Source organism: Triturus cristatus, chromosome 1_2, assembly GCF_964204655.1.
Source record: "Triturus cristatus chromosome 1_2, aTriCri1.1, whole genome shotgun sequence".
Taxonomy (NCBI): domain Eukaryota; kingdom Metazoa; phylum Chordata; class Amphibia; order Caudata; family Salamandridae; genus Triturus; species Triturus cristatus.
This window is the reverse complement of record NC_140580.1, coordinates 253,623,833-253,644,885: the sequence shown is the minus strand read 5'-3', so window position 1 is coordinate 253,644,885 and position 21,053 is coordinate 253,623,833. Positions and strand designations below refer to the sequence as shown.

Below are 21,053 nucleotides of genomic sequence, written 5' to 3'. Positions count from 1 at the left end.
ATTCCTGGCAATGAGGATATTATTCCTCCCTTCTAGAGGGAGAAGACATGTTGTAACCTACTTACCCGGTTAAAGTTAACCAGAGCCCCAGCATCACAAAATGGATGCTGCTGCCACAGACACAAGTCTAACCTCCTGCTGCTGGGAGTCCTTCCAGCGAGGGAGGCTTGGACAATAGGTTTCCTGCCTTGGGAGGTGCGAGCACCACCACAGACAGGATTTTGTGTATTGGGGCAGGGAGGGATGAAAGAAACTAGACACTGCCTCGGGCACACAATGTGTCCCATGCATAGTCCAGTTCAAACCGGCGCTGGGGCACTCCAGCCCCAGCTCTGGCGCGAAACTGGACAAAGGGAAGGGGGTGTAACCACTCCCCTTCCTGGTCCCACCCATAGGAGGGACCTTGCAGGTAGCCCTGCCCACTAGCCCAGTATATCAGTAGGTAGCTGAGCCCTGCTAAATTAGATTAACCTGAATCTGCAACTTGAACAGAAACTATGGACCTTCGACATTCGACCTCAGGAAGAAGACTGAAGAAATCTCCCTTGTGACCAAGGAGTGACCACCCTGGGCAACCAGGCACCATCCAGCGACCGCTGCTTGCTTTCCGACTGATCCTACGAGGGACGGCTGCAGAGACTGACCAGCGCCGAGACTTCCAGACACCTCTGAACCAGATCCACATCTACAGCGCAGCTGAGACCCGTGGAGGCGACGAGGGACGTGGGACCGGCGACTTGGGAAAAGTGGCTAGTACCTGACTAGCGCGACTTCTGAGACTTCCTCGAGGCTGTGCTTGGGTAATTGAGAAGCCCCCATCCCGAGCACCATCTGCAAAGAAGATCAGCTCCCCACACTTCACGTGTTCTGCGTGGGACCCTTCTGCACCCGAGTTGCTCGACGTGTTGTCCGGTTGCTGGCCCGTTGGCTAGTGACCTCTGCGACGACGAACCTTTGTTTTCATCTTGCTGGTCCGGCTCCTCCAGACTGGCACCCCCTCCTCTGTGAAAGAGAAGCACCCCAGACCTTCCTGGTCTGCACCAGAAGCAAGTCCTCCATCCTGCGTGGGTTCCGCTTGCCAAGGCTTGTTGGGTCCTGACTCGACTTCGATGCCGCCGACAGCAAGAGCCTTCGTGGGACAGCTCACCTCCTGGTCCTGGTCGTCCTCGATGCCTCCTGGTACCCGTGGCTGCTGCGACAAGCTTCACCTCTTCACCTGCAACTTCACGACATCGCCTGGTTCCTTCCCGGTTCCTGGCTGGTGACCTAGACTCTGTCCCTTCTGCTTGCAGGTATCCTTCCTTCTTGATTCCATCCTTGGGATCCACCGGACACTCTTCACTGACTGCCTGTCAGCAACTTTCCTTCAGGCATCCATAGGAGTCAATGACGAAAGCCGACGCAAGTTCACACCTACGCACCCGCAGCCCGTGGGCTAGGTAACTTGAGTACTTCGGTGCTCACAAGGGTATTGACTATCCTAGGGTCTAGTTTCCAAGTCTCGACTTCCTAGCTATTCCAGAAGTGTCCTAAAACTGTTAAATTCTAATAACTTCCATTTCTATCGACTTTTACGCATTACGCGTGAGTGTTTTCACTCTGCACCTGAATCCTGTGGGCCTCCCACTTCCTAACCTTCGGTAGTATAGTGTAGCCCCAGCGATTCCCTAGGCCTATCCTGTGTTCGTGACAGTGGTTCTTATACCACTTACTTAGTATATGGTTTGCGTGGCCCCTAGGGCCTAACTGTATTACTTACCTGTGTGACTTAATGTATGCATAAATAAGACTGTGTTGTACTTACCTCGAATCTCATAAAGAGTGCTGAGGGTTTGACTAGAATAAATACATTCTATTTTTATATATATCTGTTGTGGTGTCCTTTCATTTGGTATTCAAGGGATTACATATGGTATAACAGCTGGCTTCACATGACATACAGAGTTTAGCCTAAGACTGCTCTTGTCCATGCTACCACTAGGATAGCTGGTCTATAAGGTTGACTTTACAACCAATCACCATAAGGGTTGTTTGGACTGATACAAGGTGTACACTAGAATTAGTGACAACATATATCAGGCCAACTTCTCACACGGACAAAGTTGTTCTCAGGACTCGTCCTTCCTTTCTCCCTAAGGTGGTAACTGCCTTTCACATCGGGCAGTCTGTTACATTGCCCACCTTCTTTCCGCCTCTGCATCCCTCGAAAGAGGAAGAGAGGCTCCACCGTCTGGACACAAAACGGGCGCTGTCCTTCTATCTGGACCGCACCAAATAGTTCCGGGTGGACGACCAACTCTTTGTTGGCTACGTGGTTGCTAAGAAGGGGCGGTCGGTGCACAAGCGAACCATCTCTCGGTGGGTCGTTTTGTGTATCAAGGCCTGTTATTCCTTAGCTAAAAAGGAACCTCCTGTAGGGCTGAGGGCCCATTCCACTCGGGCCACAGCGGCGACCACTGCCCTGGGCCGGGGAGTCCACTTGCAGGACATTTGTCAGGCAGCACACGTTTGCCAAACATTATTGCCTGGACAGCCAAGTCCGAAGAGACTGCTTCTTTGGCCGTTCTGTTCTCCAGGACTTTCTGGTGTGATCTTGGTTCGCAGACCCACCACTGGGGTTGGTATTGCTGGTGTATCTATTCTAAGGTGAGGAATCTAACTAACGTGTTTCTTTCAGATGAACAAGTTACTTACCTTCGGTAACGATATATCTGTAAGAAACATTAGTTAGATTCCTCACCGCCCCACCCATCCTCCCCACTCTGCGAACTGATATCCAGGGTTGAAGTCATCCCTTTCAGGGCCCTAGATTCTTGGCACCAGTGTCGGTCTCTTGCATGGCTCTGCGTTCCTGGCACGGAAAGCTATGTATAAGAACTGACGTCAGCGCGCGAGGGCGGCGTCTAAGTACTCCAACGACATCATTCCGGCGATCACGATGCCGACAACGGACACGGAGCCGCAGGCGACGCCTAGCGACGCGCAAGGGTATTGCTGATGAAAAATCTTTCTGGATCCAGCCAGACGCCTGGGGATATTCTAAGGTAAGGAATCTAACTAACTAATGTTTCTTACAGATATATTGTTACCGAAGGTAAGTAACTTGTTCATCTGTAAGAAACATTAGTAGTGATAGATTCCTTACCGCCCCACCTGTCCTCCCTGTTCATCCCTTTCAGGGCCCTAGTATCAAGGCACCAGTGGTCAGTATCTTGCATGGCTCTGTGTTCCTGGCGTGGAAAGTCGTGTACAGAACTGACGTCAGCGCGCGAGGGCGGCGTCTAAGTAGGTGCCGCGATGTCATCTCGGCGACCACGGCGCCAACGATGGACACAGAGCCGCATGACGCCACCTTCCGACGCGCAGGGGTACTGCTGATAAAAACTTTCCAGATCCAGTCTGAAGCCTGGGGGTAATTCTAAGGTAAGGAATCTATCAATACTAATGTTTCTTACAGATATATCGTTACCGAAGGTACGTTACTTGTTCTTTTAAACATATTGAAAGTGTGCCATACTACACCGCCATGTTGATTGAGCTTCACGCACACTTTCTATGTGCTGACAGGGACCTGCCAGACGGCGGTTTCCATCAATTCAAGATACGTCTGCTGCAGTGATGGACATGTCTAAATTCATATGGTTACTAGTCTAAATGAGCTCCGAAATGTGCTTCATATTTTCCATAGGTAGAAAAGATAAGGATGCTGTCTCAATATCACTTTATTCATTTATATACTGGTTATATACTGTATGATTAAAATGCAGTGAGCTAGATGAATGCAAATGATGTTCAGTGGGTCATGCTTTTTTACTGAGTATTATGGTGCGCCCATTGACTTAAACTGTACTGTTTTTCCTGGTTTTAAACATTCTAGGTGCTCAGTCTGATAGTGAGATCTTCTCCTACCATAGCAGTAATGTGAGCACGGAACGTGGTTACACCTCGGACTCAGAAGTTTACACAGATCACAACAAACCATGCAAGGTGCACCGTTCTGTGACTGACATGGACGTTATGAGCAGCGGTTGGTTGGTGGTGAGAACAGTGCTGTAAATATATTTATACAGGTTGCAGCTGACTTTGTTATTATATTTTGCTGAATGCAAGATGAAGGAAAGCCTTAAGTTAATGATGGTTATCTGCTCACTGGTCCTCAACATATACAGCTCTCGATCAATGTTGCAAGCAGTCATAGACCTTGAAATGTCCTTTAATTTGCATTATTATTATGGTTATGTGCGTAATCTGAGAAAACGTTTTTTCCATCACAACGTTTGACACCTTTTTGGCCAATATTTTTAAATTAATTAGGATTATAGTAGCCTAATAAAGCACATGCACTGTTTAAGGTAGGCATAGGTACCCTAGTTTTAGAATGTGAATCTGATAGAGAAGTCTAGTCGTTAGTTCCTTCCCTTAGAATATTCCCCAGGCGTCATACTGGATCTGGAAATTTTCAAGCAGTACCCATGCTCTCTGGTAGGTGTTGGTGTTCGGCTTCGTGTCGGCAGTGAGTTGCTGATGTCACAGTTGACTCCCTCTCAGATGCTCTCTCTCATCCGAGCTATTCAGGACACCTTGCAGTTTTGGGTTTATCCTCCTGATCGGCGAGTACATGATATTCAGACTATGATCTTGACGTTTCAGCCCCTATCCTAGATTTCTATGAGACTGACTCTGAGGGTGCTTGACCTCATGGCCACCTGCACCCTGCTTGCGACACATGCCCATTGGCCTATGCAGGCTCTGTAGTGCGATCTGAAGTTCCAGTGGGCACAGGATCAGAGAATCTCTCTTACATGGTCCAGATCTCAAAGGGAACTGCAAAAGACCTGCAGTGGTGGCTAACAAACCAAGAGTTGATCAGTGGTAGAACCCTCTACCTTCATCAACCAAAGCTAACTGTAGTGAGAAATGTGTCACTCCTGGTGTTTTGCTGCCATCTGGGAGAGGTGGAGACCAGAGGACTCTGGTCTTCGGGGAATCCAGGCTCTATATCAATCTGTTGGAGCTTTGGGTGATGCACTTACATGTGAACTTTTATTCCTTCAATCAAGGTAGGGCTGGTACAGGTGTTTGAAAGCAAACACAAGGAGATGATGGATGGAGCGCTGAAACTTTTCAGACACTCACCCCCTGTCACAGATCTAGGTTGAATCCATGATCATTCTTTAGCTCACTTCGTCACCTCCGTTCAGACCCAGCTATATGCAAATCAGTCGTGACCCTGTGCCTCATGGGAACAGTCCAGCCCGCACTGCCAAGCCAGGTCTTCCCTGAACCAGATAAAAGCATCCTGGGTCCGGTTTCTGGGTAACACCCTTCATTGGCCAGGCTAGCTTGAATCCCGTGGCAAAGTGAGCAAGGTCAGGGCATACCCTGCCATCTTAGGGCAAACAAAGCAAACACAAGGAGATAATGGATGGAGCGCTGAAACTTTTCAGACACTCACCCCCAGTCACAGAGCTAGGTTGAATCTTTCTTTAGCTTTCTTTAGCTCACTTCGCCACCTCAGTTCAGACCCAGCTATATGGAAATCAGTCTTGACCCTGTGCCTCATGGGAACGGTCTGCCCCGAACTGCCAAGCCATGTCTTCTGTAACACCACTGCCATGTGGTACTGCAACAAACAAATCTGAAAGAGACACGTTAGTGATAGATTCCTTACCTTAGAATATCCCCAGGCGTCAGACTGTATCGGGAAAGTTTTTGTAGCAGTACCCCTGCGCGTCAGTAGGTGGCGTTGTGCGGCTCTGTGTCCGTCGCTGGCATCGCTAGTGCCGAGATGACGTCACGGAGACTTCTTAGCCGCCACCCATGCGCGCTGACGTCTGTTCTTTCTTTTTCCGCGCCAAGCGCAGATCCGGTTTGAGCACGTACCTTAGTCACTTTTGACTACACTTTTGAGACTTTTGTCTTTCCCCTTTTTTCTCCTGGTGCACGTAGGGATGCCTGGATTTAAGTCTTGTGGGGCCTGCCGTCACAATATGTCTGTGGCGGACCCCCACCTCCACGATGTTTGCCTCTACTGCATGGAGACTGACCACGACTCCCGGGACTGTCGGGCCATGGCCCCGAAGGCCTTGAGGGAGCGGCGCCGGAAGCTGCTGGAAGCCCGGCACTCGTCCCAATGCTGTTCCAGGTCCAGGGACCGTTCCCGGGAACGCTCGCGGTGCTGCAGTCGTCGCTCCTCGGGCTCCAAGTCTTCGCCCTCTGATTCCGGTAAGCGACGACATAAAAAGAAGTCGAAGAAGATTGTTCGCTCTCCGATGTCCCCCCGCCGGTCCTTGGATGCAAACGAGGAGGACAGTGGTTCTTCCCCTGCGGCTCCTTTGGAGCCAGGGAGTCCTGCGGCCTACCCGCCTTACCCGGGTCCGTCTGCGACTCCCGAACAGGTGCAAGAGTTTCTTGCCACCATGGACCGCCTTTTTAGGCCTCGGGCTCCCGCCGGAGCGCCTTCAGGCCCCGCGGTCCCGTGTCCAGATCCTGTTGGGCCGTCGGCACCGCCAGCGGATCCAGCTTCGGCGCCACAGGATCCTGCGCCGTTGGCTCCAGCCCCGGCGCCACGAGGTCCAGCGCTTCCAGCCCCAGCACCACCCTCGGCTGCACCTCTGGTGCCGCAGTGGGTGCCGTTTGTGCCGCCCTTGTCCCGGTTCCAGGACCATTTCGTTCTTACCTGGGATTTGCATGGAGACACGGCGCCGGCTCGGCCCTGCCCGGCACCGTTCACGGCGCCGTTTCCGCCGCCGCGGTCTGTTCCCCCTGCAACTGAGGTGGAGGATGACTGGGAGGGGTCCAAGGACCCTCTTGCCCGTCAGTGTGACTCTGAGCAGGACTGGGTGGACGACTTGGAGGACGCCGGCGACCTCAATTTCTCTTCTGACCCAGGGTTTGCCTCTCCCCCGCCTACCATGGAGGAGGGCGCCTCCTACACGATGGTGCTCCGTCGGGCTGCTGAGGTCCTCAACCTCGATCTTCCTATGGTGGCCCTCAAAACTAATCTTCTCACTGAGGTGCTCCAGACGGCATCTACTTCGTCTTAGCCCCTGCTTCCCTTCAACGACGCCCTCACTGACGTCTTGTTGGGCTCTTGGTCGAGGCCGGCCACAGGGTCTCCTGTGGATAAGAATGTCGCCAGGCGTCATCTCCCGGTGCCTGGTGACCCCGCGTTTCTGACTACTCATCTGGAACAGTTCAGGAAGCTGTTGTTCTCTTTGGCCAGCTTGGGGCTGCGGTCGGTGAACACCGCCTGCTTATTGGTCCGCTACTCCCACGCGGTGTGGGATACGGTTTCTCAGGTGGTCCACGCTATGCTATCCCAAGCACTTGCTGAGGGTAAGGATGCGGCTAAGTTCGCCATTCGGTGTGGTTTGGACACCGCTGACTCACTTGGCAGGCCGATTTCTACGATGGTGGCGCTTCGTCGCCACGCCTGCCTAAGATCCACCGGGTTCTCGCCTGATGTTCAGAGCTCGCTCCTAGACATGCCCTTTGATGGCACTCGCCTGTTTGGCGATAAGGCCAACAGTGCACTGGAGCATTTTAAGTACTTGCGAGCCACGACCAAGTCCTTGGGTCTTTCTGCAAAGAGCCCGCCCACTCCTGGTTTTCTTTCCTTTCGTGGCCACGGCAGAGGCGCCCAGGCACGTTCCTTCAGCAAGCCTGTGCACAACCAACCTCCGTTCGGACGCGGTTTCCGCTGGGGCGGGTCTGGGAATCAGGGTGGGGGTCAATCTACCTCCGCCCCCACTGCTTCTATCTCCAAACCTTCTTAATCTGAGTTTTGTGGAGCACCCCACGCCGGTGGGTGGCAGGATCCGCCACCACCTCCCCCTCTGGCGCGATTTCACATCGGACAAGTGGGTGTTGCAGATCATCCGCAGGGGTTACTCCCTTCCCTTTCTGTCTTCCCCTCCGGCCATGCCACCTCGGTGCCACCTCATTTCGGAGAATCACTTGGTACTCCTCCAGCAGGAAGCCTCGGCCCTGAAGGACAAAGGGGGCCTGCGCCCCATTGTGAAACTCCGGAACGTCAATTGCTGCTTCCTCCGGAAGGAGAAGTTCAAAATGCTGACTCTGGCTCAGGTCCTGACTGCTCTCGACCATGGAGACTGGATGGTAGCTTTGGACTTGCAGGACGCATATTTTCACATCCCCGTCCTGCCGGCGTTATCTGGGGTTCACGGTAGGCCTGGAGCATTTTCAGTTTGCCGTGCTCCTCTTCAGCTTTACCAGCACCCCTCAGGTGTTCAAGAAGGTGATGGCCGTGGTTGCAGCTCATCTGCGCAGGTCGGGGGTGTCAGTCTTCCCCAACCTCGACGACTGGTTGTTAAAGGCGGGCTCGCCCCAGGCAGTCATCAACCTTCAGGCTACGGCCGACCACCTGCATTTGCTGGGGTTCGCCATCAACGTGCCGAAGTCGCACTGAGTCCCTCTCAGAAGCTCCCCTTCATCAGAGCGGTTCTGGATTCAACGCTGTTTCGGGTTTATCCTCCCGAGTAGCGAGTCAAGGATATTCAGGCTATGATTCCGATCTTTGTGCCTCTCTCCCGGGTTTCAGTCAGGATGACCCTCCGGCTTCTGGGCCTGATGGCCTCCTGCTAGTGACACATGCCAGATGGCATATGCGAGCTCTGCAGTGGGACCTGAAGTTCCAGTGGGCACAGCATCAGTGCAACCTATCCGATCATGTCCAGATCTCGGAGGGCACTGCACGGCAATTGCAGTGGTGGCTCACGAATCGCGATTGGGTCAATGACAGATCCCTCTCCCTTCCCCAACCGGAGCACACAGTGGCGACAGATGCGTCCCTCCTGGGATGGGGAGGCCACTTGGGAGAAGCGGAGATCAGAGGCCTCTGGCCTCCAGCAGAGTCCCGGCTCCATATCAATCTGTTGGAGTTTTGGGCGCTCCGACTTGCACTGATGGCATTCCTTCCCTCTGTCCGGGGAAGCGTGGTGCAGGTGTTCACGGACAACACCACCGCCATGTGGTATTGCAACAAACAGGGTGGGGTATTCGATGCTGTTTTGCGTTTATCCTCCCGAGCAGCGAGTCCGGGATACTCAAGCTATGATTCCGATCTTTCAGCCTCTGTCCCGGGTTTCGGTCAGGATGACCCTCCGCCTTCTGGGCCTGATGGCCTCCTGCATCCTGCTGGTGACATATGCCACATGGCACATGCGGGCTCTGCAGTGGACCTGAAGTTCCAGTGGGCGCAACATCAGGGCCACCTGTCCGATCATGTCCAGATCTCGGAGGGCACTACACGACAATTGGGGTGGTGGGTCACGAATCGCGATTGGGACAATGGCAGATCCCTCTCCCTTCCCCAACCGGAGCACACAGTGGTGACGGATGCGTACCTCCTGGGATGGGGAGGCCACTTGGGAGAGGCGGAGATCAGAGGACTCTGGTCTCCGGCGGAGTCCCGGCTCCATATCAACCTCTTGGAGCTTCAGGCGATCCGGCTTGCACTGAAAGCATTCCTTCCCTCTGTCCGGGGAAGTGTGGTGCAGGTGTTGACGGACAACTCCACCGCCATGTGGTATTGCAACAAACCGGGCGGGGTGGGGTGCTGGACCCTATGTCAGGAGGCTCTGCGCCTCTGGACATGGCTGGAACATCAGGGCATTACCTTGGTGGTTCAACACCTGGCAGGTTCTCTGAACGCCAGGGCGGATGGACTCAGCCGCCGCTGCTTGATGGATCACAAATGGCGGCTGCACTCGGACGTGACGCAAGGTCTCTTTCTGCAGTGGGGAGAGCCTTGGTTAGATCTATTCGCCACCGACGAGAACGCGCAATGTCATCAGTTCTGCGCGTTGGAATTTCCAAGGCGGCACTCGCTCGGCGACTCTTTTCGTTGCGAGTGGAGTTGCGGTCTGTTGTACACCTTTCCGCCTATACCACTTCTGCTCGGAGTGCTGAAGACGATTCGGCGCGACTGGGCTAAAGTCATCCTTGTGGCTCCGGATTGGGCACGAAGGTACTGGTATCCCGAGCTACTCAGCATGGCGATCGATCCCCCGATCCGACTGCCTCTTCGGGAGGATCTTCTGTCGCAGCAGCAGGGGACAGTCCTCCACCCGAACCTGTCCAGCCTCCACCTCCATGCATGGAGATTGACCGGCGACAGTTGACAGCTTTCGATCTTCCTCCCGACGTCTGTGATGTCATTCTGGCAGCCAGGCGTCCCTCCACTAAGACGGTATACGCCTGCGGGTGGAACAAGTTTGTGGCATGGTGCACTGCTAAGGCTGTGGATCCCCTTTCCGCCTCTCTTTCTGAAGTCCTTCTGTTCCTTTTTTCTGTGGCCCAGCAGAGCTCTGCTCTGGGCACTATCCAAGGTTATCTTTCGGCCATCTCCGCCTTTTTCCGGCTTCCAGATCAGCCTTCTCTTTTTAAGTCTCCGGTTGTTATCTGTTTCCTCAGAGGCATTGCGCACAAGTTTCCCCCTGTGCCGTTCATAATGCCTCAATGGGGCTTAAACCTTGTCTTGACACATCTGATGTGCGCTCCCTTCGAGCCCCTTCATACCTGTCCTTTACGTCTTCTCACTCTGAAGACGGCTTTCCTGGTAGCTATCACCTCTGCCAGAAGAGTGAGTGAGCTCCAGGCTCTTTGTTCCAAATCTCCTTTCCTTTCTGTTCATTTGGACAAGATGGTTTTGAGGACCCGTCCTTCTTTTTTGGCAAAGGTTGCCACGCCCTTCCACATCGGGCAGACCATCCCATTGCCCACATTCTTTCCACCTCCGCATCCTTCGAAAGAGGAAGAGAGGCTCCACCGTCTGGACCCAAAACATGCGCCCTCGTTCTACCTGCAGCGCACACGACAGTTCCAGGTGGATGACCAGCTCTTTGTTGGCTACGTGGGCGCCAAGAGAGGTCGGGCTGTGCACAAACGAGCCATCTCTCGGTGGGTCGTTCTCTGCATTAAGGCCTGTTACTCGTTGGCTAAGAAGGAGCCTCCTGTGGAGCTGCATGCCCATTCTACCAGGGCAATGTCCGCCACTACTGACTTGGGACGCGGTGTCCCCTTGCAGGACATTTGTCAGGCAGCAACGTGGGCCTCGCTGCACACGTTTACCAAGCATTACTACCTTGACAGTCAGGTCCGGAGAGACCGCTTCTTTGGCCGTTCTGCTCTCCGTGACTTTCTGGTGTAATCTATTCGCAGACCCACCACCGGGGTTGGTATTGCTGTGTTATCTATTCTAAGGTAAGGAATCTATCACTTACTTGTCTCTTTCAGATGCACAAGTTACTACTTGTGTAACGATTGTAGGAGAGTAGGGTCTGCTTTCTATGTTCACCCCCACTTTTTGCTTTTGCTTCACTGGTTTTCGACTTAGATGTGGCTGTGGGCCTGCTAATCAGACCCACAGCCCAGCTGTTCTCTCTCTAAATTCATACTATGTACTTTAGGTACATAACCCAATTGGTAAGGATCACCTTCTAGGGCCCTGTACAGTGTACCTTAGGTACCCAGGGCATAGGTGTACCCTAGGCCTACCAGGGGCTGCAGCATGTATTATGCCACCCCTGGCTGGCCTTCCATTATGACACAACTGGCTGATCACTCAGCTGGGGCAAGGTCGTGTAATCACCCCTTGCTTAGGTGTAGTATTCCTATACCTACATTATATATAGACACATGGGTAACCTATCAGTCACTCCTATGGCAGGCCTTAACAATCCTGAAGGCAGAGTGACTTTACAACCAATCACCATAAGGGTTGTTTGGACTGATACAAGGTGTACACTAGAACTAGTGACATCATATATCAGGCCAACTTCTCACAACGATATATCTGTAAGAGACATTAGTCAATGATAGATTCCTTACCGCCCCACCCATCCTCCCCCTTCTGCGAACTGATTTCTAGGGTTAAGGTCATCCCCCTTTTTAGGGCCCTAGTTTCATGGCACCAGTGGTCAATTTCTTGCATGGGTCTGCGTTCCTGGCGCGGAAAGTCGTGTACACAACTGATGTCAGCGCGCATGGGTGGCGCCTAAGTAGTCTCCATGACGTCATTTTGGTGCTTACGACGCCAGCGACGGACGCGGAGCCGTACGACGGCACCTGCTGACGTGCAGGGGTACTGCTACAAAAACTTTACGTATCCAGTCTGACGCCTGGGGATATTCGAAGGTAAGAAATCTATCACTAACTAATGTCTCTTACAGATATATCGTTACACAAATAATAACCTGTGTGGTGGGTGGGGTCGTGGACCATTTGTCAAGAGATCTAGCACCTTTTGACATGGCTGGAACATCAGGGCATATCCCTAGTGGTTCAACACCAGGCGGGCTTTCTGAATTCCACAATGGGTGAGCCCAACCGTTGATGCCTAGTGGATCGCAAATGTCATCTCCATATTTAGGTGGTGCAAATTCTCTCACAGGAGTGGGGAGATCCTTCGTTAGATCTGTCGGTCTCTGCAGAGAACGCTCAATGTCAGCAGTTTTGCATACTGGAGTTCTCAAGGCTGAGCTCGCTCAGAGACTCTTTTCATCTCGAATGGAGCTTCGGGCTTCTGTATGCATTTTGTCCAGTGTAACTCCTGCCCAGAGTTCTCAAGATGATAAGGAACGACCGTGCCCAAGTTATTCTTGTGGAACTAGATTGGGCATAGAGAACCTGGTATCAAGAGCTGTTGAGCATGAGCAGGTCAGTGTTCTACATCTGAACCAGAAATGGCTTCGTCTTTATACGTGGAGATTGAGAGATGACCGTTAACAGCTTTCAGCCTAATGTATTTATTTGCAGAGTTTTATATAGTGCTGGCTAGACCCGGAGTTATCAAAGCGCTTCACATGAGGATTAGCGAGTTACAAAATTACGTCAGTTACAGGAGTGTTACACAGTAACATGAGGTTCGAGGCATGTGGGCTGCTGAATTCATATCTGTGCATAGATCGCCGCCTAGTGTTGGGTCCGGATGTTTGCACGTTGTTGTCCTGGAAGAGTCTTCGAAGTATCCTGAGATAGGTGACTCCTCCCCTGGACCACAGTGCGCATGGGCATCCTCTCCATCCTCAGATTGTTTTTTTCCGCCATTGGGTTCGGATGTGCTTATCTTGACTCAAGTTAGGAAAAACGTTTTTCAGGCCAAAAGGCCTTTAGTTCGCGTCGGTACTGTTTCCGATCGGTATCGACAGTTACTTGTTAGTTTACTAACTTCAAAAACAACTTTTTCGCATCGACAATCGACACCATCGACGATGGAATCGAGGACACCATTCAAGCGGTGTCCTGTTTGCAATGCGAAATATCCCCATGTCGACGTCCACCCGGTGTGCAACAAATGCCTTTCACCGGATCACGACGAATCCACATGTATGGCCTGTGCCCGATTCCGATCCAAAAACACTCTCCGGAATCGACTAGCAGCGAGACTTGAAGCGCAGCAAGCGGCACCGGCCCCGACCAACATCTTCAGCGCCGAGGATGAAGATGTGGAAGGCGTGGAGAACCTACCCTCCAGCCCCGCTTCCGAACACGATTCCGGATCGGAAGACATCGAAGAACAACTCTTTCACAGGGATGAAGACGACACCGAGGTAGGAGACTACGATGAGGCCTTAGGGGCCGAAGAAAGTGGCTCCGGTGACGAGCAAGGCCTACCCGTACAGACGGAGGATATCCCAGTGCGTCAGTCTATGGCTCCGGTCGAGGGATCGCCTTCGGGCCTTACCCAAGACCTATCCCGCAGTTCTTCGGGCCCGGCCTCGGACATTCAGCGACAGCCATTAGGAGCCAAAACGACTGGTTTCCCTTCTTCGAAACCGAAACCAAAAGTCGTGTCGGTTCCAAAGAAACCGAAACTGAAAGTGACACTGGTCGGATCGAAGCCCACTACACCTTCGACGCCAGCAAAACCCGTCGGCACCGACCGCACCAAACGGGACTTCGGTGCCGAACTCGCAGCAGCCGACGTCGGCGCCGACACACGGAAAAAGGCCATCGGTACCGACAAACCGCCCCGGCACCAAAACAATCGGCTCCGGCCACGAAGGTCAAAATGGCCGCTGCGTCGCACACCACTTCGAAAGCAGCACCTAAGGCCCAATCATCGACGCCGTCGACGGCTACTACCTCTCCTCGGCTCGATGACCCCGTGGCCCCGAAGACGCCCACGCCTGCCTCTACAGAAACGCTCGGCGCCAAACAACCGTCGGCGCTCCAGGTGCGACAAGTTGCAGCGTCCTTGCAACGCATCAAAGAAAAGGCAGCCCTCCAGGACACGTCGGGCCCCGAGCCGAAAAAAGCTCAAAAAGCTTCTCCAGCACCACCCCATATCACTTTTGGCCTGCCACCATCCACGGCGCCCAAAATGTTTGAAATAAGAACTCTTGTCACCCAAACTAGGATCACACCTGCCGAACGCTCCCCTACGGAGACGTCACCGTCCCACGTCATCGATGCCGACACCGGCAGAATTATGCTCCACAAGCGGAGAATATCTTCTGAACACGCTTTGGACTCCTACCGGATCCCGCTAAAGAAAAAGCTGCCAGCGGATTCGGAACCAGTTCTTTACGAACGTCTCCATACCTCCTACCCAGATCCACAGTCCTTCTCTCCGACACACTCCGAAACCGACGTTTTGGAGGACTATATGGGTGACGACGTCCCCTACCCCAGAGAGATGGACCCTGAAGGCCAACAGGACCCTGACCAGGCTTGGGATGACCCTGTAGACACAGGTGCACCTATGGATACACAGGACACGCAGCTATATGGCGCAAAAACTTCTCCCACAGAGGACACTGCCGCATTCAACGCCCTAATTGAACGTGCTGCGGAAAATCATGGTGTGCAACTCCACTCTGACACAATCGAGGACGATTTTCTAATGGATACTTTCGCATCCTCAGAAAGGAATATCAAAACTCTACCCATGTTGAAAGGTGTCCTCAAACCAGCAAAGGACATTTTCAAAGAACCCACCAGGGCAAGAGTAATAAACCCCAGGATCGACAAGAAATATAGGTCGGCGCCTGGGGACCCTACGTACATTAGAGGCCAGTTGCCTCTGGATTCCATCGTAGTCGCAAATGCTCGCAAACGGGCGCACTCGCAAACAACTGGGGATGCTCCTCCCCCGGACAAAGAGTCCAAGGTGCTAGAGACCTCCGGCAAACGGGTTGCAGCCCAGACAGCTAACATATGGCGTATTGCCAATACCCAGGCGCTCCTAGCTCGCTACGATCGCGCACACTATGACACATTAGAAACCCTACTCCAACATCTCCCTGACCAATACAAAGAGGGAGCAGAGATCCTCATCAGGGAGGGACAACTCCTCACTAACGCATCCATTAAGTGTGCACTGGATGCCGCAGATACGGCTGCCAGAGCAATAAACACCAGCGTCATGCTACGACGACACGCCTGGTTACGAATCTCCGGATTCAAACCTGATGTTCAAAATAACATCCTCAATCAGCCGGTCAACCCCGACTACTTATTCGGGCCTGAAGTTGACACCACCTTAGAAAAAATAAAAAAGGACACAGACACTGCAAAGTCCATGGGGGCTCTCCAAACGCAGACCTTTCGGAGTGGCTCCTTTCGTCGCCCCGGAAATAGAGGAGCAGGCAGAGGACAGGGGTCACAGCAAACCTACAACAAGGGCAACACACAAAGTACCTACGATAAAAACACCCGGGGTGGGTATCGTGGCTCCAGCACAAAGGGCAGAGGATGCGGATACGGCAATACCAGGTCCTCCCCCAAGAACAAACAGTGACGCCCTCTCCCTTCCTCCCGACCACATAACACCTGTCGGGGGAAGGCTACAAAGGTTCCTGTCCACGTGGAAGACCATCACCACGGACAGGTGGGTCAAAGATATTATCAAACACGGTTACTGCCTAGAATTAACCTCCACTCCACCCACAATACCGCCAAAACACCGTCCTATGTCCTCAGAGCACTTAGCGCTATTACAGCAGGAAGTGCTAAGTATGCTGGAAAAAGGCGCAATAGAGGTCGTACCCGTCCACGAGCATGGCACGGGGGTGTACTCCCTGTACTTCTTAATACCAAAAAAGGACTGGTCACTCAGACCTATACTAGACCTGAGACCCCTCAACCGCTACATTCTCTCAGAGCATTTCCACATGCTCACCCTACAACAAGTCCTCCCGCTGCTCAAACAGGGAGACTTCCTGGCCACGCTAGACCTCAAAGATGCGTATTTCCACATACCCATTCACCCCTCACACAGGAAATATCTCAGGTTCACTGTTCAAGGGCAGCACTACCAATTCAAGGTTCTTCCCTTCGGCGTGACAACAGCACCCAGAGTTTTCACAAAGTGCCTAGCTACTGTGGCTGCACATCTACGGAGGCAACACATTCACGTCTACCCTTACCTGGACGACTGGCTTGTTCAGGCAAAGTCAGCCCAGCAATGTGCCAGCCACATGTCCCACACCATTCACCTTCTTCACAGTCTGGGGTTCTCACTAAATTACCCAAAATCACATCTCCAACCCGCACACGTACAACAGTACCTAGGTGCGACCATAGACACTCTGGCGGCCACAGCTCAGCCAAATTTAGTGAGGATCAACAGCATGCAAATGCTGATTTCCAAGTTCAAACCCCAACACTCCCTTCCTGCGCGAGTGTTCATGCAGTTGATAGGCATGATGGCCTCCTGCATCTTCATAGTCCCACACGCGAGACTACATATGCGCCCGCTTCAGGAGTGCTTAGCACGTCAATGGAATCAGGCTCACGGGCAACTAAAAGACCTAGTGTTGGTGAGCGGTCGGGCATACAACTCTCTGCATTGGTGGAATCCACAAAACCTTTGCAAGGGCCGACCGTTCCAAGAGCCAGTTCCACAAATAATACTGACAGCGGACGCGTCTCTCCAGGGATGGGGAGCTCATGTACTCAATTACACAGTGCAGGGACTATGGACAATACAACAAAAGAAGATGCACATCAACCTTCTGGAACTAATGGCAATCTTCCTAGCAATGAAAGCATTCAAAGTACACTTGTGCAACAAAGTCGTGTTGATCCGGACGGACAACATGACCGCCATGTACTACATACAAAAGCAGGGAGGAACACACTCTCCACAGTTGTCTCATCTGGCTCAGAGCATGTGGAAGTGGGCCATTCAGAGGAACATGTTCCTCATGGCGGAACACCTCCCCGGCAAGGACAACCAGATGGCGGATCTGCTCAGCAGACACAGCCACCAGATGCACGAGTGGGAGTTACACCCATCAGTACTCCAACCGTACTTCCAGCAGTGGGGTCATCCAGAGATAGACCTATTCGCCACAAGCGAAAACGCAAACTGCCAAAGCTTTGCCGCCAGGTTCCCACATCCGCAGTCGCAGGGCAATGCGATATGGATGAACTGGTCCGGCAGATTTACGTACGCTTTTCCCCCAGCACCATTGATACCGCTGGTGGCGCGCAAACTCAGACAACACTCACTGACACTCGTCCTGGTTGCTCCAACATGGGCACGCCAACCATGGTACACCACCTTTCTCGAACTTTCCGTGGTGCCGCATCAAAGGCTGCGGATCAAACCCGCGCATTTGACGCAGAACCATGGAGAGATTCAGCACCCAGATCCGCAACAGCTGAACCTGGCAATCTGGCTCCTGAAGTCCTAGAGTTTGGCTACCTGAATCTGCCACCTGACTGTATGGACATCATTAAGGAAGCTAGAAGACCCACTACCAGAGCTTGCTATGCAGCCAAATGGAAAAGGTTCGTAATTTATTGCAATAACAATGACATTAACCCGCTAGACGCATCCATCCAAAACATTATTTGTTACCTCCTACACCTATACCGATGCAATCTGGCATACACCTCAATACGTGTCCATTTGACCGCAATATCAGCCTATCTCCAGAACAGGCAGCACCTCTCTTTATTCAGAGTGCCTGCCATCAAAGCATTCTTGGAAGGACTCAAACGAGTAATTCCTCCAAGCCACCCACCAGCTCCAATGTGGAACCTCAACTTGGTCCTCACACGCCTGATGGGTCCACCCTTCGAACCTCTACACTCATGCGAGATTCAATTCCTCACCTGGAAAGTAGCTTTCCTAGTAGCGATCACTTCTTTGAGGAGAGTTAGTGAACTCCAGGCACTAACCGTTCAAGAGCCATTCATACAGGTTCACGCCAACAGGGTCGTACTACGTACCAACCCCAAATTCATGCCCAAGGTGATATCGCAGTTCCACATGAATCAAACTATTGAACTGCCTGTTTTCTTTCAAAACCCACAAACTGTCGCAGAAAGAGCACTCCATACACTGGATGTAAAGAGAGCCCTCATGTACTATATAGACAGGACTAAAGTCTTCAGGAAAACAAAACAACTTTTCGTTGCCTTTGCCCCACACCACAAAGGTAACGCCATCTCCAAAGCAGGTATAGCCAGATGGATCGTTAAATGTATTCAAATTTGCTATCAAAAAGCTAAACGCACATTAACGATTCCCCCACGAGCCCACTCAACACGTAAGTTAGGGGCCTCCATGGCTTTCCTGGGAAACATTCCTTTGCATGATATATGTAGAGCAGCCACCTGGTCCACTACACATACATTTACCAAACACTATTGTGTAGATGTGCAATCAAAACAGCAGGCAGCTGTAGGACAGGCTGTTCTCAAAACTCTTTTTCAGACCGCTGCAGCTGGCACTGGTGGCCGCCGCTAATAGAGGGTACTGCTATATATTCTATGCACAGATATGAATTCAGCAGCCCACATGCCTCGAACTGAATATGCTACTTACCAGTATGCATCTGTTCTTGGCATGTAGGGCTGCTGACATTCATATCGCCCACCCTCCTCCCCGGCGCCTGTAGCAGCTGCAGCTCTCAGAATTACTGTAAGCATGGTCATCACTTTCTGTATCTACTCCATCACTGCCACAATGGCGAAAAACAATCTGAGGATGGAGAGGATGCCCATGCGCACTGTGATCCAGGGGAGGAGTCACCTATCTCAGGATACTTCGAAGACTCTTCCAGGACAACAACGTGCAAACATCCGGACCCAACACTAGGCGGCGATCTATGCACAGATATGAATGTCAGCAGCCCTACATGCCAAGAACAGATGCATACTGGTAAGTAGCATATTCATTACTAGAGCATATCTCAACATATACACATAACCTATGGGGTTTAGAAGGAAGAGGGGAAGAGTAAAATGGGTTTGGAATGAAGATTAGGTCAGGAAAGACCGGCAAGGGCGAAAGTAATTCAGGAGAACCAAAAAGACAAAGTCAAACAAGCCAACTGATTTATCGGAAGGCGGGGGAGGAAGGAGACACCACGGAGAGACGGTTGGGTAGGTGACGGCCGAGGGGATGATCCACAGCCCATCTCCTCTATAGCTACCTAGGTAGCTCCACCGGGCATCTGCCAACACTGCTAGGTTTGCTGCCCCACTATCAATGGGGCCCTCATTACAATTCTTGTCTGAAATTGTTTGAAAAGAGTCCCGGGGGGAAGTCCTTAAGATGTGGAGGCCAGGAGACATTAGTTAGGGAGATTGGGGGTAAAGTCTGGCCACTCCTGAGTCTTGCATCAGCTCCAGTGCCTCGGGCCCCTGCACCAGCGCCATCAAGTCTGTGGCCGCCCTAGGCTATATGGCTGATATCGGCCTAGCAGGGGTGATTGGGCGCTGGCATCTGTAAGTATGCGTCAGCTTCAGCCGGCCGATAGGATCCGCGATCGCACCAGTGCGTCTCAGAGATGAGTCTCTGTCGCCGGTTCCCAATCAAGTGACGGAGACCTGTGGAAGTCTGCACAGCCCCGACTGCAGCCACAGAGTAAGTACACCAACTTGCAGTCAAGAGCCTGGCCCGTGCTGCCGAACCAGTTGTCAGGAGGGTGCCAGTCAATGTGGATGCGCAGCATTTCAGTGGGCTGCGGGCTCCTCCAAGTGTTCCAACGTGGCCCTCCACTCGCACTGCAGCCCTAGTCGAAACCGGACACAGCCACTGGTCTATACCCCAAGAGATCTTACCCACCATGGTCCAAGAGTACCCACACTCACGCTGTTTCTGTTGGGCAGTGTGTTCACACAGTTCGTGCCTTTTGGAGGTTTACGTGTAATTCCCACACTGATCACGTCGCTGTGCGCTCCCCTCCGCAGCTCCCCGTTCGCACAAAATCATTCTTAGCTGTCCAGTGGCCGACTTGTCCTAAAGTCTGCAATATTACCTTGGCAGTCTGATAGAGAATACTAGCCGCAGATTCCTTAACGTAGAATTATCCCCATGCTTGAGACTGGACCCGGAAAACTTTCTTGCCCAGCATCTCTGCGCGCCGGGGGCGGCACCTCGCGACTCCGCCCTGACGTCCTCCGTGGGCGTGACGTCAGCCAGGTCACATAAGCCCCACCACGGTGCGCTGACGTCAGCTTTCTTCTTTTCCGCGTGCAACGCGGATCCGGATCGTGTCCTGGCCTGTTTCAGGTCTTCTTTTTCCGCTTTAATTGTTTTCTTGAGAACAGTGTGCGAATGCCATCTGATAGAGACTACTAGCCGCAGATTCCTTAACGTAGAATTATCCCCAGGCGTGAGACTGGACCCGGAAAACTTTCTTGTCCAGTATCTCTGCGCGCCGGGGGCGGCACTTCGCGACTCCGCCCTGACGTCTTCCACGGGCGTGACGTCAGCGAGGTCACATAAGCCCCACCTCGGCACGCTGACGTCGGTTTTCTTCTTTTCCGCGTGCAGCGCGGATCCGGATCGTGTCCTGGCCTGTTTCAGGTCTTCTTTTTCCGCTTTAAGAGTTTTCGGGCTTCAAGACATGCTTGTCTTGCGGGTGCCAGATGTCGGCAACGGATCCTCATCCCATCTGTATGTGGTGTTTGGGGGAGCACCACGACTCCACGGACTGCGAGGCGTGTTAGCTAATGAAGCCTCAAGTCCCGGCGGGAGCGTCGGATGAAACTCCTTTCGGCATGCATGTCCAGGTCTGCGCCGCGCCAGTCCCCCGCGGACCTCTTCAAGGACCGCCGCTTCCGTC

General features: G+C 52.6%; 1 protein-coding gene across 5 annotated transcripts in view; it reads left to right on the top strand.

Annotated features, from left to right (window-relative positions):
- Positions 1 to 21,053, top strand: part of GBF1 (golgi brefeldin A resistant guanine nucleotide exchange factor 1) — a 2,300,480-nt gene that overhangs the window by 1,789,164 nt on the left and 490,263 nt on the right. For all 5 annotated transcript variants that reach the window (XM_085603553.1, XM_085603551.1, XM_085603552.1 and 2 more), the window contains one exon: positions 3,878 to 4,038. In XM_085603553.1, coding sequence (XP_085459679.1) covers positions 3,878 to 4,038 — 161 coding nt within the window. The remainder of the gene's footprint in view (positions 1 to 3,877; positions 4,039 to 21,053) is intronic.